A 16,167-nucleotide genomic window follows, 5' to 3' on the forward strand; every position below is an offset into this window, starting at 1 on the left:
TCACTTTATTGTGATATTTGCTTTACTGCAGTGGTCTGGAACTGAACCCACAATGTCTCTGAGGTATGTCTGTACTTACACTTTTCTTAAAAGGTTCCTGAGAAGGTGAAATCAGATTGAAAACTTGTTCTTGCCAAAGTAGCCCTCATACACACTTTGTATTTTCCCCTTATATCGTCAGCAAAGACAGGAAAAAATAAGTAAATTCCTATGCCAAATCTTCACAATCACCACTTTCTAAACTATATGTTGAAAAAACTGTTCTAAAATTACCCCTGGATTAACACCAATATCACTAGTCCAGAGTTTCTGAAACTGCCCTTTTCCAAAAGCAGCATGTTTTTTCTCTGTTCTTTAGGCACGATATCTAAGATACCTCGTCTTCTCAAAAGTTATAAATATCAACTTTCTAATACCCATTGGGCAGATATTTCTTTCAGGAGGGGGAGGTAATTCATGTGGATTTTGAGTTTGAATCATTTAAAGTACATTCTTCACTACTTCCATTTCTATCTATACTTATTTTCTTTATAATAAAATAAAAACTTTAAATATACTTCCTATGATATAAATAATATTCATTAAAACAAATTTTAAAAAATGGAAAAATAAAAGTAGAAATCTTCTTAGTGATGCCAGTATCTTTTCTAGTATATTTTCTCTCTTACTATGTATTCTTCTCTCTTGCTCCAAAAATGACTTAAGGTGGTTTAGAAAAATAAATATACACATATTGATTGCTTCTAATCAAAATTCGGTAATGTTATGGATTCATCCTAAACTTTATAAGGAAGATCAAAGATCCAAAAATAGTCAAGGCAATTCTGAAGAAGAGTAAATAGAGAAGTCAAACTTTCCAGATATCAAAATTTATGCAAACCTTTAATAATTAATACAGTATAGTAACTGGTATCACTGAAGGGTTAAAGAGCTAATGGAATAGAGAAGCCCAGAAGCAGGACTATATGTGAAAATGTGATAGAGACAGGAAGCACTATAATTCAGAAGGAAAAGTCAGACAATTCAATGAGAGAAGGTAATACAACAAAGTATTTTTAGCTCATGGTCTCTGATATCAGACTGCCTGGGTCAAATCCTAGCTTAGCCACTCACTAGTAGCGTGACCCGGTGCAGTATCAATTCTCTTACCACTTGGGTTTTAGTTTCCTCATCTGTAAGGAAGATAATAATATAGTACCTACTTCACAAGGTTCTTGTGAGGGTGGAACAAGTTGTTATAGGAAAGCTTTACAACACACACACACACACACACACACACACACACACACACACACACACTTCCCCAGAATAAATCTGAAAGCTCTTTTCCAAAAGTTTAGAGTACATTCATTTGAAAAATGTTTAGTCACTGCATATTCTATGGCATGACACCATGCCTCTGAAACTAAAACCACCTCTTTCTCCCAGGGTTCCCATCACATCACCAGCTACTTATATTTTAACAACAATGACAACAATAATAGTACTCAATGAGGGTTTAAATAAAAATCACTTATTAAAGAAAAGATATAGCTATTTGTCACTAACAGTATTTTTTTTCTCATAAGCAATTTGAAATATTGTGAACCAAATCCATATACAATTCAGAATAATAAGCATTCTAAAAAATGATTTTAAAACAAAGTTCAAAGCTGAGGCTATCCTTTAGCTGTACAGATAGTCTTCATAAAAATTCAGATTATGGGCTAAAGTTACAAAATGATAATATATTCAGCTGTGTTTAGAAAATTCAAAAAAGGCTCATGCTCCAAGATCTAGTACTATTTGGTTTTCTGGCGGCCGTATTTGTACGCTGCTGCCCTCTAGCGGACAGTATGGTAAATATAAAGGACCACACTCACCACCTCACACCCCCACCTTAGTCACACAATGACTTCTGAGAAGATAGCAGAAATGAGAGACATTTTAAGGCTCGTTGAACTCTGCATGTTCTTGGAAACATGCTATAATTTGTAACTCCAAATGCGTTTAGATCAGTCCCTTGAAGATTACTGAGCTCATTAAAAACCGCAGCCCAATTTCATTGTTGAATCTCCGTGTTGAAATAAGGAAATGCGTTATTTTCCAACAGAACAAAAAAGCAGCCAAATATTCATCTTTGATTTTAGAGAAGTGCAAATATAAAGTAATAACCAAGGATTTAGACAACTATATACTTATGGTGAACATAATTCTGTCCAAAGCAACAAGAAAGCTGGCAAAATGCACTATCATTTAGAGGGAATTTTAAAGTTGGATAATGATTTTCAAGAAGTGGGCTCTGTAATCCTGCTTTTAGAGTATACTATAGCAATGGGAGGTATAATGATTTTCTCAGACTTGAAAAAATGACACACACACCATCTGGTCTGGAAACATGGATTTTTCTTTTCTCTCTCTCTCTCTCTCTCTCTTTTTTTTTGGCAAGCTAAATGAGAATATGCTTAGGGCTTACAAAAAACAAGGCTGAGAAAGCACTTCAAATAAAAGCAAAGCAAAGCAAGACAAAACAAAACAAAAAGCCCCAAACCCTACTGGAAATTCAAAGTAGGCACACTGGGAAAAAAAATTTCTTCCAACACATTGGTCTCAGCAATGAATGACAAATCAATGTGACCTTGTCAGGGTTTACCAAGTTTCCCATATTAATTTAGGTATTTAATAATTATTTAATGTGCACCAATCATACCTAGACCTGTGTTACACAAATTCTTAAAAATCCTTTTAAATACAGCCGAAACCAATACTATCAATTGGACTAAATCGTTAAACACTGAAAAAATGTAACTGGACTTTTTAGAGTTGCCTGGCTGTGAACACATTTGATGGAATGAAACACTCTCAATTTTCCATCCTCACAGGCCTTTCAATGATCACCTAATAGAATTAATGTCTCATCCTTAATACAAATAAATTTGGTGTATGACTTCAATATGTAATGTGCTGGTTGCCCTAATTCAGGGTTTCTTAACCTTGACACTATTGACATTTTGGGCTAGATAATTCTTTGTTTGGTGGTGGGGGGCAGGGAAAAGTGGGTGTCTTGTATACTGTAAGATGTTTAGAAGCATCCCTGGCCTCTACTTACTAGATGTTACTAGTATACCCTTTCTAGTTGAGACAGCCAAAAAATGTCTCCAGACGCTGACAAATTTCTGGGGGTACAGAGTTTGCCCCTGTTAGAACAACTGCTCTAATTCATGACTCTAGACGGAGGCTTCATGGTCTAAGATAAGTCTTTTTACAAGTACCAAGAAAGCACAAAGTGACTAGCTAGGAGACCTAATACTCTCACTCACCCGCTGGCATGCAAATTAAAGCCATAAAAGGATAAAACCACACACCTATTAAAATGGCTAAAAACAAAGCAAAACAAAAAAACAACTGAGGATACCAAGTGTTGGTGAAGACACAAAGCAAACAGAACACTCAAATATTGCTGGCGGGAATGCAAAAATGGTATAGACTTAAGAAAACAGTCTGGCAGTTTCTTACAGAGATAACATTTTGTTACCATTTTTCCAGCATCCTACTCCTAAATATTAACTCAGGAGAAATAAATATTCAAGTTCACACAAAAACCTGTGCAAATGTTTAGGGTGGTTTTACTCATAATTGCCAATACTGTCCTTCATTTGCTCAACAGATAAATAAAACTCTGGTATAACCATACAATGGAGTACTGCTCAACAATAAACAGGAATGACATACACGCAGTGGCATGGATGAGTCTGAAATGCATTATTCTAAGAGAAAGAAACCAGACTCAAAAAACTATGTCATGACATTATGGAAAAAGCAAAAACTACAGAGACAGAAAACAGATCAGTTGCCAAGAGTCTGAAGTGGCAGGGCGATGTGACTCTAAGGGAGCATTAAGAAGAAATTTGGGGCGACAGAAATGCTCTACGCCCTTAGTGTGGTGGCGGTGGCCGCAAAACTCATTCATTTGCCAAAACCCATCAAACCGCACGTTAAGAAGGGTAAATCTTACTACCTGTAGATTACACCATGGTAAACCCGACTGAAAATAGACAAGCAAACCAGACAGGGTGGAGGAAGGAATCTGATTTTTACGCTTTGGGGTGGGGGCCTCATTTCATCCTAACAATCTAAGTAAGTTGTTTATGTTTTGACTTTTTAAGATGAAAGATGACTGTAATATTTTACTTCCTTCCTATAACAACAACAATAAACCCCTTTATTCACAGTTGGCAAAGAGTACAAATATCATCAGTGTAGACTGAATGTGCCTGGGAGTGAAATTAACTTTCTGCAGAAATGTAAAGGGAACAGATCTTATGTGATTTAGAATGGCTACTCCTGCATTTGGGCTTTGTTCTCTCATTAGTTTTCAGACTTATTTGTTTCAACACTGGGCAATGAAATACTTATTAGGCACAAATAGAAATCTCATATTATTTTATAAGAAAGTCCAAATCCTCTCATTTTTCCTTTAATTTTTAAGAAAACAAATTACACAGTCTAGCAAATGTTTATGTACTACCACAGATGAAAAACAAATTAGAAAAACTGCACTATGTAAAACAGTAAAACACATGTCCAATTGATTTCTTGCTGCCTTGGAACAGATGTTTATAAAGCTCTTGATCTGACCTATCTTAATATTCTCATTTTGCATTCAGCTAGTTGTCTTTTATAAGTGTATACCAAGAATCACAGAGAAAGAGCAGGTGAGTAGCTACATGTGCTGTCATGTAGACATCAAGAATTCTGATAGCCAAAGTAGGCAGACACAGTATTATCAACCCGGCATGGAAAGAAAAGCTGTACCAATGTATGGCCAATAAAAATCTTCATGGTATAACTTTGCCAACACATACACATTTGTCTCTAATGGATTTATTCCTTTCCTTCGTCTTCATTCCACCTTCCCTTTCCCTTCTCCACCAAACTCACCAAACACTTTTCTTAATTATTTAGGAAGCTTCAGAAAGTTAAAAGAGCAGCTAAACCCCGTTGCAATTCATCCTACTCATGTCTACTCACATTCCTACAATTCATCCCTACTCACTGAAAAGCACTATAAGGGAATGATGATAAGAAACCGGACAGTTAACGTTTGTTTTTGAGGTACTTCAAAGGGAAGTCAAAGAGAGAGGCTAGATACACATACCAGACTTCAGTGCAATAAAGTATTTACAAACATCTGAATGGAATCACCAGGTCTCAATTCTAACCCAATAATAAGGAAACAGTCAAATTATATGGTTGGCTTTTGCTTACCAAAAGGGAATTTTAGAAATGTGATAAAAAAAAAAAAGACTAGTTAAAAATAGAACCATCTGGATTATTTTCCTTGCATTGAGACCATCCTTCCTCCCTCCCCTCAACTTCCTGCACAACCCAAGAAAGTAACTTTACCATCATGTCTGTTTTTAACTTTGTATCTACTTCAGATAAAACTTTGTATTTACTTCAGAAAAAACTTTGTATTTACTTTAGGACCATCATGGATTTAGAATCACAGAACTGGAAGGAATCTCATAAAGTCTGATGATAATCCATTGGAATATTCTCAAATACTCATTCATCATGTATGCGTATCCCCTTCTCAAGGATATTAGTGGAATCATGTACCTAGAAAATGCCTGGAACTAGTAGGTACCTAATATACATACTGAATGAACAAATTTGATTAAATTAAATGGAACAGAATTAGACTGTGGAAGGGAAAAAGCCCAGCAAGGGCTCAAGAAATGCAGAGTACATTTGAAGGGCGATTTCCATATCTTACCTAGTAATACATCCCTCACGATCACTTTAAAAGTGCTATTCTATAGGATGGGGGCTGTTTGTGTTTTACAATCACCCTTAAGAACGTATAATTACTAGATATTTATTTTATTGCAGTTTTCAGTTTTGTTTTGGCCTAGTGTAAGCTACGTATCATTAAATTTAAGTTACAGATTACATTTAAGCTATCATTATATTTCAGTTACTTTGTTTTTGCATCACAATGGCTTGGCACACTCCCTTACATACACTGCATATTCTGTCCTGTGATAGAGACAAACCTGGGTCACAACCCCAGCTCTGGTCACTTACTGGCAATACAATTTTGCAGTTCTGGAATAGTCTTGTAAAAACGCAAGAAATAGATATTCAGTTATTAAAGGGATCAGTCCCAGAGTCTCAAACACTGATTCCCATTTGATGTTTTGCTATTCTTTGAAATCCATAAATAAATCACTCCTAGTAGGCCAGGAAAAAAACCTTTCTAATCTTCAGTTTCCTCACATATCAACACCTGCCCTATCTACCTCACAGGGCCATTTTCAAGTCAAATGAGAAAATACATTGAAGAGCTTTATAAAGAAAAAAGTATAAAGTCAGCCTTTAGAAGTACCACTATTTTTCCAATTGGAGATGAGCCAGCCTAATGGAGTGAAAGAAGATAGTCTTAGGAACTGGATAGAGGAAAATTCCTGAATTTAAAATCTGGATTCAATCACTTAATAACCATATGATCCTGAGCCAATTATTCCCAGTAAAATGGGGATAATGACACCTATTTTACATCGTTATAAGGATTAGAGATGATTTATGTAAAGTGCTTAATTCCATGCCTGGCACGTTGTGCTAAACACTCAATATTTATTATGATTACAATACTTGAGCAGAATTTTCTCCTGTGATCGCGCTACACATCAGTTCTATACAGCCATCATACTGACAATAAATGGCAAAGGCCAGCACAGAACACAAGCTTTCCTTCTGACAGAATTCTTTTTAAGTTTCAGCATACTAATCAAGAAACAGATTTATTATACTGGACACAGTTATAAATGTGGAATTTAGGATATCAGTCCAAGGGATAAATTTTAAAATAACTTCAGGAATAAAATTCATAAATAACTGAATAATATGAAACAAAGAAACACAGTTTAGTATTCATGCTTTTATCCAATTGGTTCTCAGATTTCGAATGGATGTGACAAAGCACTGACTAATGATCCAACATCCAAAAAGGTCCACCTATTCAAATAATGAAGTTATACAATACCAGGATACTGACCCCAAATCTTTCTTAACTGTATTTCCTTTAAAATGCATCTTCCCTCAACTTTCCCCTGGAAAACCATACTTCCCACTTACTTCCCTTTACTTAGTAAAAAGATTCAACTCTGAAAAGCTTCACACGCAGGAGAAATCATTAGCCACAATCCACTTTTCTGCGTGCATCTTAGGTTTTCTTCTTTCCTGGTATCCAAATGCACATTTTACCACATTCCAGTCTTTTTAACTTATTGTATTTCTTCTCTCAGGGAATATTTTCACCCTTGAGTTTCTGTAGTCACCTGACAGTTTTCTTTCTTTCTTTCTTTCTTTCTTTCGCTTTTCACTCCCTATATGTTCAAAACAATACAACTCAAAGTTTTTCCTGATACAGTGGACAATCACTGTACAAAGCTAGAGCAGAGTAAATTGGTCAATTCTGTCTGACGCAGTTCTGGTTTCCAATGAGTCTAATCTTTACATCTCAAAAATGTTCAATACGCTCTTAAGAAGACAGAGACCTAAATGAAAATCACAATGAAGGCAAATGACAAACTGGAAAATTGTGACTAATATGCTTTTGTAATAGAGCAATTGACAGGAAAATCACTTTGAAAAGTGAGGTCTATTTTGATGCCCAGTACCAACTGTAATATCTTGTAACTCATAGTCCCAAAGGTTTTAAATCAGAACAAAAGAGATAATCACTAGGAATACAAAGCTTTTTAATTTTTCAAACAAAATACTTTATTAATACTTTTAAAATTAATGGCTGTCTAAATAAATACACTTACTTACATTTTTGAATAGTTGCTCAGCAAGTTCTCTGACATGCTTTATCATCTTCACTGGGTTATTTTCTTCAACTTTAATTCGCTCTACTTCAAAAGCTACCAACTTGGAAAAAGAATCAAATGGTAAAACATCAACTCCCAAATATGCTGAATATAGAAAACCATGTGAAAATTTCACACAATTTCCAAACCAAAAAGCATCCAAAATGTATACTATTATTAAAACAAATTATTTTAGATTTTTACTGTGTTTTGCCTCTATTCTACAGTTACAGAGTCAGTCAAGCCCTTGCATGTTCTGGTGGTCTCTCTCTGCTGATTCAGGGTCCTGTTTCTTCCTGGAAAAAGTCATTTCTGGAACTCAGATTCTTCTCTCATTCTCCAGGCCTCACTCAGAGAATTCTCTCAGAGAATTTCAGATGGTCAGAAAGTCTTCAAACATTTCCCTAACTCACAAAATATGAACCAAATGTTCAAGTTGGGTCACTCTAGTCCTAGCATGCTAACAGCATGATTTGAAACAAGTCACTAAAACTCCTGAGCTTCAGTTTCTTCATCTCTAAAATAAGATGGAAGAACAAGATGACCTTTAGGTTCCTTCTGTTTCTCAAATTATATAAACTCTGATCCATTTCCTAACCAACTAACTTACTGGGAGAACTGTGCTAGTGTGTACACTTGAAGTAGAGCAAAGAGTACTGACAGGAAAAAATGAGGTATAGGGAGGAGGTAAACAGATGGATTTTTTTTGAGGGTATAATGTAGGAATTCTCATGCAAGGAACTAATAGATTCACTGGCGCAGACATATAAAACTATGACTCCACCTCTTCTAGGCCAGGATTCAGAAGGATTGCCAAAGAAAGTCAAACGTTTCTTTCCTTTTGGCAGGTCTATTTGATGGGAGTGTGGGGACAAGACAACACACAGTGCAATCTGTCACTCCAAGCTCCATAAGCCTTGTGTGTGGTAGGCTGCCCTTGGCTAAATGAAAACAAGGATCCCTTTCCCAAGAGCAAGTGCAATTTTCCTAAAAGCACATTCCCCTGCAAACCAGTTAAATGGCCAAAGAGGGTAGAAGAAGAAATTACTTAGGTCTGGTGTCCCATTTTTTTTTAAGCCCTTGACTGAAGTAAACATACAAATAACTGGTTTTCAAGTAACATCATCAATAAGACATCAAAAATCATCACTGTAGACAGAACACAGAACTGGATGAACACTAAGGGGAGACCCAACAGGAATCTCACACAGAGTCCTTGCCTTATCATTGTTTCCAAACTGAAGAATCAATCTATCCATCCATCCATCTATCTATCTATCTACCTACCTACCTACCTATCTGTCTGTCTATCCCTTAAGTATATAAATGAACATGATAAAAGACAAGTTGCCATATAAAGTTAGAGACATAAAATAAAGGCTAATGCAGACTAGTGGCTCTCAGAGTCCTCTACTCTGGGAAAGTCTGGAGGAGGTGGTGAGATATGAGCAGAGTATCGAAAATGGACTGAAAAGGAGAAAGAGAGCACTTCAGACAAGGGAAGCAGTTACAAATACAGTCAGAGGCTGTGGCAAGCCGGCAAGCAAGTTTTCTGGAAGTAATCGATCTGGGTTATTAGTTGTGATGAAGATGCTAGAGAGAGCTACTAAAGGAATTTGGATAGAAAGCAAAGGGTACATAAACCAATGTTACTATTTAGAATGCTTCAGAGACTAATAAAGCATAGGCGCTAGAAAGGACCCTGGGGAGCACCTAATTCATCCACATAAAACATTATGTATCAATTACTTAGTTCAAGATCTAAAGGCTGGTATATGTTAGTATTAGATAATCAATGATCAATCATATTAGAGAATCAGAGATCAACAGTGATCAGAAAAAATTGTCCACCTCAGGGCAATCTCTCCTAGATCTTCACATGCTTTGTGTTATTATTAAGTAAAGCATTTGATGCAGATCTCCATACTCAGAACTAAAACATATGCCTTTTCTTTCATTCTTACCTTACTTAACTATCTTTACAGAGAATAAAAGACCCTTCTCTGAACCAAGCATCTTTAAAACCTTGATTCCTAACTTCTCTATATAAAATAAGACCATCAGAAGCATAATATGATCACTATTACTATTCTTCACTACCTTGGGTGCCAGGAGTGTTTTTCTTTTATAGACTTCTAAGAACTTTTACATTTATTGGTTCCAATATAATGTTCTTCCAGAAATTGAAATGGGAGTAAGAGTCATTGTTCTATCCACCAGAATGGGCTGCTATGAACATAGTTAAATGATAAATGGAAAGAGGCATTACAATAAGAAAAATCACAACTAGCAAAAAATAGGATCCTTATTTTGAGTTGCATCTGCCCTAACTTTTCCTTTATATGGCCAATTCCTTGAAGATAGAGACTAAATCTGTCTTAAATATACTTAGTATCTCCTAAGGGAGCTAGACAAGTGCTGATTATTGATTAGTAAGAATGGCTTAGCTAAATGCAAAGAAGGTGCTAATTCTTACTTGAAATCTGCTATATTTTCCAAGGATTAGTACTTAAGAAAATACCCTTATTTGTGGTTCTATCTTTTACCGAGGAACTGAAATTGTGTCTTCCCTACTTTATTTTCCAAGCTTTGATTAAAATAAAGATAACAGTTAAAAAAAAAAATGGCTTAGCTAAACTATGGCTCTAAGACACTGATAGATTAAATGTAACTGCAGTCTGAAATAAACTATTTATACATTGAACTTAGATCTTTCTCTCTATAAAACTGGTAAGTTCTATCTATACAATCACTGTCAATTTTTCAAAAAGATTTTAATCAAATATTTAAAATTCAGTTGTTCAAGGGAATTCCCTTGTGGTCCAGTGGTTAGGACTCCACGCTTCCACTGCCGGGGATACAGGTTCCATCCCTGGTCAGAGAATTAAGATCCCGCAAGCTGCACAGCGGGGCCAAAAAAAAAAAAAAAAAAATTCAGTTGTTCAAGATTTTTATGTATTTCTGAGACATCCAATAATTATATTTTTTTCTAATTTTTCTAATCCACATTATAAACATCAAGATCTGATATGCATAATAATAAATATTTTTGATCTTGATTAAATGTTTAAAACACTACTTCTCTACTTTTATCTACTAGTCTAATTTTGTGTGTAAATAATGCATTCATTTGATAAGAACTATACCTCATCAAAAAGATCACAGGATCTATAGGGAGGACCTCTTTCTGAAACAAAACCTGCAAATGCCATTCCATTGAGAACTTTTGTGAGGAAATCATTCTCAATTAAACCACGCTGTCCCAAGAAAGCTGTCTGTAAAGAAAGAAAATGTGAAATGAATAAGTTATCACTTAGTAATGGATGAATGATCAAAACATAAATATAATAGAAAGATCAAAGCCAGAATAAATGTCTTCATGCATAAATGTGTTGTTAAAAAATACATTTCTCTCTAAAAGGGTTTTGATACCTGAAATACTACATGTATTGAAAAGAATAAAAATGAATCTGTCTGTAAAGCATGAGGGGGAATCAGAAATAACCTCAATTTTAAAAGAAAAATCAACTTACAGTTACCATACTATAAAGGAAAATATGTCAGCTCCACAGTACTATTAAAGATTATCGTACACCTGACACTAACACAACACTGTAAATCAACTACGTTCCAATAAAAATATAGAAAAGAAGAAAAATATTATCACCTAACCACAAAAAGTAGAGATTTTAAATAATCACATTTGATAAATTAAGGTCAAAATACATGGCTAGAAAAAGACAACCAAGTTGTTTTACTAAATTAGAGTCTACATTTTGGATACATACAATATGGTATTATATCTTACCTTGTGAAAATGTATTACTGGTTCTGCATGAATTCTTATGAGTTGTAAGCATGATCTATATCCTTGGAAAAGCTGTGCAAATAATCTAAGAAAAACTGCACGCACTTCTTTATCCTGAAAATATAAGAAGAAATACATTAGATAATTAAATTGCTTAAAAAAACAAACGAAAAATCACAAAGTCAAAAAGTTGGAAAGAACCTGAGAGATTATTTAATAAATCTGTCTGTGTTTCCTACACAGAAGTCTCATTTGTGGCAGCATTAAGTGATGGACATCTAGTCTGTCCCACTGTTGGAGAGTAGAGGCCATTAAATAGTTCTTTTAAAAGCTGAACCAAACAAAACTTGCCTCTAGTACATCCAATTTTCCTCTCAGAAAAAAACATAAATCACAGGGTCTCCCCTTTCACCATGTTAGAGAAGGGCATATTTCCCAAGTCATTTGATTTTTATATCCATCAAATGAATTACAGTCACAAATACAAAAGAAAACACTCAAGACTGTATCTTTTTTTTTTTTTCAAGACTGTATCTTAAAGGCTTATGAAACTGTTCCAAAGTTTATCCAACTTATAAAAATCTATTCTTATATTAATAAGGTATGACAAAAATCTGTTTTGATAATTCAGATTTTTAAAAAATCATAGTTTTAGAACTCTAAGGAAACTTACAGATTTATTTAGTCAACCTCTTATTTAATTGACGAAGAAACAGTTAAAAATGCTTCATAATTTGTCAAAGGTGTGCAGCTCTATAATGTTCCTTACTGACCACAAAGCTCATCTCTAAGAAATGCAATGATCAAAATTAAAAAAGGGTCTCTGTTATATATTCACTCTTTTATGGCTTCCATTTGGAGCTACATTCATCCACTCACTCCTTAAACTTAATTCTCTCCTGTAACCAACAATCTCTGTTTCCATTTTTCGTAAGCTTCCCTTTTTTATCCTTGCCTGACCCTTTTGATTTGATGCTTGACACAGTTTTTCAGGCTCTAATCTATGTTCTGATTTTTTGTCCCATACTTACTCATGCCTCCTCAGAGCAACAGTCTTAGCTTACTCCCCCTCCCAGTCAGTGTACTGCCTGAGGCTTCTCCTTGAGCAGGTCACAAGGTCAGTCAGTGACAATTCTCCTAATTTCTAATTTGGCACACCTTTACTAGGCTGTCCATCTAACTCTCACTATACTCAGCTTCTTTGAAAAACATACAAAGAAAAGCAACTCTTTTTAAAAACATCAAATTTAAATATTAAACTTCTTACCAGCATTTTTGAGTGGGATAAAGCTGTTCGTGGAGGGGGAAAAGCATGATCTGCTACTTCCAAATCTGGGTGTAGAATCTAAAGCAAAGAAGCTTTGTTACATAAAAGATTGTAATATCAATAAAATCTATTATTTGATCTACCTGGGGCATTAAGATGAAAAAGTGTCAGTACATGAATTACAATATATTCCCTCCATGAAATACAATGAGTTAGCTGAGGCAGCTCTGTATGTACTATGTGAAAAGCAAGAAAAAATATTTAATTAAAAAACATGTTCTAGGGACTTCCCTGGTGGTCCAGTGCTTAAGAATCCGCATGTAAATGCAGGGGACACAGGTTTGAGCCCTGGTCTGGGAAGATCCCACATGCTGCGGAGCAACTAAGCCCATGTGCCACAACTACTGAGCCTGTACTCTAGAGCCTGTGAGCCACAACTACTGAGCCTGCGCGCCACAACTACTGAAGGCTGCGCGCCTAGAGCCTGCACTCCACAACAAGAGAAGCCACTGCAATGAGAAGCCCGCGCACCGCAACAAAGAGTACCCCCGCTTGCTGCAACTAGAGAAAGCAAGCAGGCAGCAACGAAGACCCAACGCAGCCAAAAATAAATAAATAATTTTTTAAAACCCACGTTCTAGAAAAACACACATAGTGTGATTTCATTTATTTGAATATAAAACAAAATAAATCCTAAATCTATATACGTACATGCACTGATATATATATATATATATAAATGTAAAGTTCTGAAATACACACTAAACTGTAAAACAGTAGTCACTTCTGGAAACAGAATGGTCTAGGGCAGAGTTATTTGTCTATACAGTTGAAAATCTTAAGCATTTGTTTTTATGTTTCTTAGTGTAATTAAAAATTAATTAAAATACTGAGGAGAAAGGAAATAAATTTATGAACCTCAAAGTCCAGAGGGGTAACAGTATAACACAATGTGACAAGTATTACAAATATATAAAATAGTAATATATGAATATAAAGTATAATTAATTCAACCTAGGGAAAGTTAAAAAAGAAGGTAACTAACATTTGTGTTAGGCTTTGAAGGAAAGCAGGTTGGGGAGCAGGTGGGAAAGAAAGGTCCATGCAGGACTTAAAAGAAAAAAATAACTTTGTATCATTATGTAGCAAATTTTTGTCTTTGCAGAATCATTTTCAAATACTCAGCGTTTCGTAACATACTTACAATAGACCAAAAGACTCAAAATAACACTTATACACGACACCAAAATATCGATAATATTTACAATCCAATCACCAAATCATTACTACAGTATAATAACATCTTCATGTCTATAAAATTATCCATGATTATTATACAGTTGGAGTACTGTGTAACCATTTGATTACAATTATTTACTGACCAAATGAAGCTCATATACTTGTGTGTCAAATCTCCCACACAGTCCATCAAATGTGATTTCTTTTTGGTCCTATTTTGCCAGTATACTATGCTCTCATGTACACTGTAGTACATAATCCACCACAGTGCTTGAAAACTACATAAGTAGGCATACTCAGTTTTATCAGAAATGAATTTTACTCATTGATTAAACTTGGTGGCACAGGTGTTGTAGGTTAAGGTTTACCAGTGTGCAGCAGAACCTCTACCAAGAGCCACTGATTTAAGAACTAAAATCTTAGTCTCTGTTAATTTTGGTACCTAATTCCTGCATAATTAAAAATATCATTAAGTAATCATACATAAGATTTTAAAACTTATTTAATTTTCTAGAAACATAAAACTTTTTTCAATCACTCAAATACTACCTTCTCAGCTTTTGCTATATCCATATATGACTGATGCAATTATTTAGCTAATATTTTTCTTTAAAATGTCTTTAAATTATCTTATCTCTTTAAATCTAGTATTTTCTTAGATGATACCATCTGTGAAGTCACAGGTTTTGTATGCTATTTTTGATAAACATTATAATACATAATTATTAAAATAAAAAAAGTTGCCACATACCACCCCAAATCATCTCGATACTTCACTCTGGGAAACAGTCATTTGTCATCCTTTGTATAAAACATTCATCCAATTGATAAAGACTAGGAAACAGAGGCCTAGAGATGTAATGTGATTTGCTCAAAATATCAAGTGGCAGGATGTAGACTGGAATTTAGTTCTCCTAAGTCCTAAACTAGTTGCTTTTTACTCTATCACACCTTGTATCCCAGATTACAAATTATAGTAGGAAAAGTCAGTCTTCTCTAAATGTTCCCATTCCACAGAATCCACTATAACAACATAAGAACTAACACAAATTTGGAAATTTCTGAGAATAAATCCCTCCTGGTAATCCTAGACTTCTGAATTCCTAAGTTCCTGTTTAAGGGGAAAAAAAAAAAAAGATTTTAAACAGCTCAGACTGGAATACTATTCAAGAAGAATATGAAGGTCTTCGTTCTAGTAACGGCTTGAAAGGGAATGCAAAATTTCTAAGTTTCAAATTTCTGATGATGGATAAATGGGCACCTAAAATGTTGTCAGTAAAATAAAATACTGTACTTTTAAAAATAAACAAAGGTTGACAAAAGAATTAAATTTGTTTCAATGAGAAACACCCAAGTCACAATATTTCTTAAAACTTCACTGCACAGAATGCTGGACATTTAATCTATCACTAGGTTACATCTTTTTTGTAGTAACTTGGAAACAATGACCAGTTGCTATCACATTGTTTTACAAGAAGCACACCTACCAAAGAGAAATGAGATGTCAATAAAGAAGGCGAAGGAAAAGGAACAGGTGCTAGCTTCTAATGAGGGATGTTAGGAGATTCAGGGATTTCGAGGCATAGTCTGGTCTTGTTTTCACAGGTGTGTTTCCAATACCTAGCACAGTATTCAGTATATAGTAACTACTAAATAAGTATGCTGAGTGAAAAACTGAATGTAGAACAAATATTCAGTTAGGATTCAAAGTATATTCTTTAGATAATATCTAATAAATAATATTATTCTAACTACTATATGAGAATATATTCATGTTTTAAGAAGATATCTTTTTTAAGTAATTACACTGTCAATAAATGATATCCAATTATCTTAGTTTAGATTTAAATCAAGAGAAAATTACTATAAAAAATATATCATACCAAAGAAAGAGCTGCTTGAGTCTGATGTAGAAGTGGTTCCGGAAGGGAAGAGAGGTGAATACATTCAGGAATTTTAATAGTGCCTCCATCCAAATCAGCTATGATTACATCTAA

At 34.6% G+C, this 16,167-nt stretch overlaps 1 protein-coding gene across 1 annotated transcript in view; it reads right to left on the bottom strand.

Annotated features, from left to right (window-relative positions):
• Positions 1-16,167, bottom strand: part of SBF2 (SET binding factor 2) — a 451,879-nt gene that overhangs the window by 182,151 nt on the left and 253,561 nt on the right. The window contains exons 9-13 of the mRNA XM_029208916.1: positions 16,054-16,167; positions 12,932-13,009; positions 11,665-11,778; positions 11,003-11,131; positions 7,819-7,917 (exon numbers count right to left, since the gene is read on the bottom strand). Of these exons, the coding sequence (XP_029064749.1) occupies positions 7,819-7,917; positions 11,003-11,131; positions 11,665-11,778; positions 12,932-13,009; positions 16,054-16,167 (534 nt within the window). The remainder of the gene's footprint in view (positions 1-7,818; positions 7,918-11,002; positions 11,132-11,664; positions 11,779-12,931; positions 13,010-16,053) is intronic.

Source organism: Monodon monoceros, unplaced genomic scaffold (assembly GCF_005190385.1).
Source record: "Monodon monoceros isolate NGI ecotype Baffin Bay Population unplaced genomic scaffold, NGI_Narwhal_1 Super_Scaffold_7, whole genome shotgun sequence".
NCBI classification, from domain to species: domain Eukaryota; kingdom Metazoa; phylum Chordata; class Mammalia; order Artiodactyla; family Monodontidae; genus Monodon; species Monodon monoceros.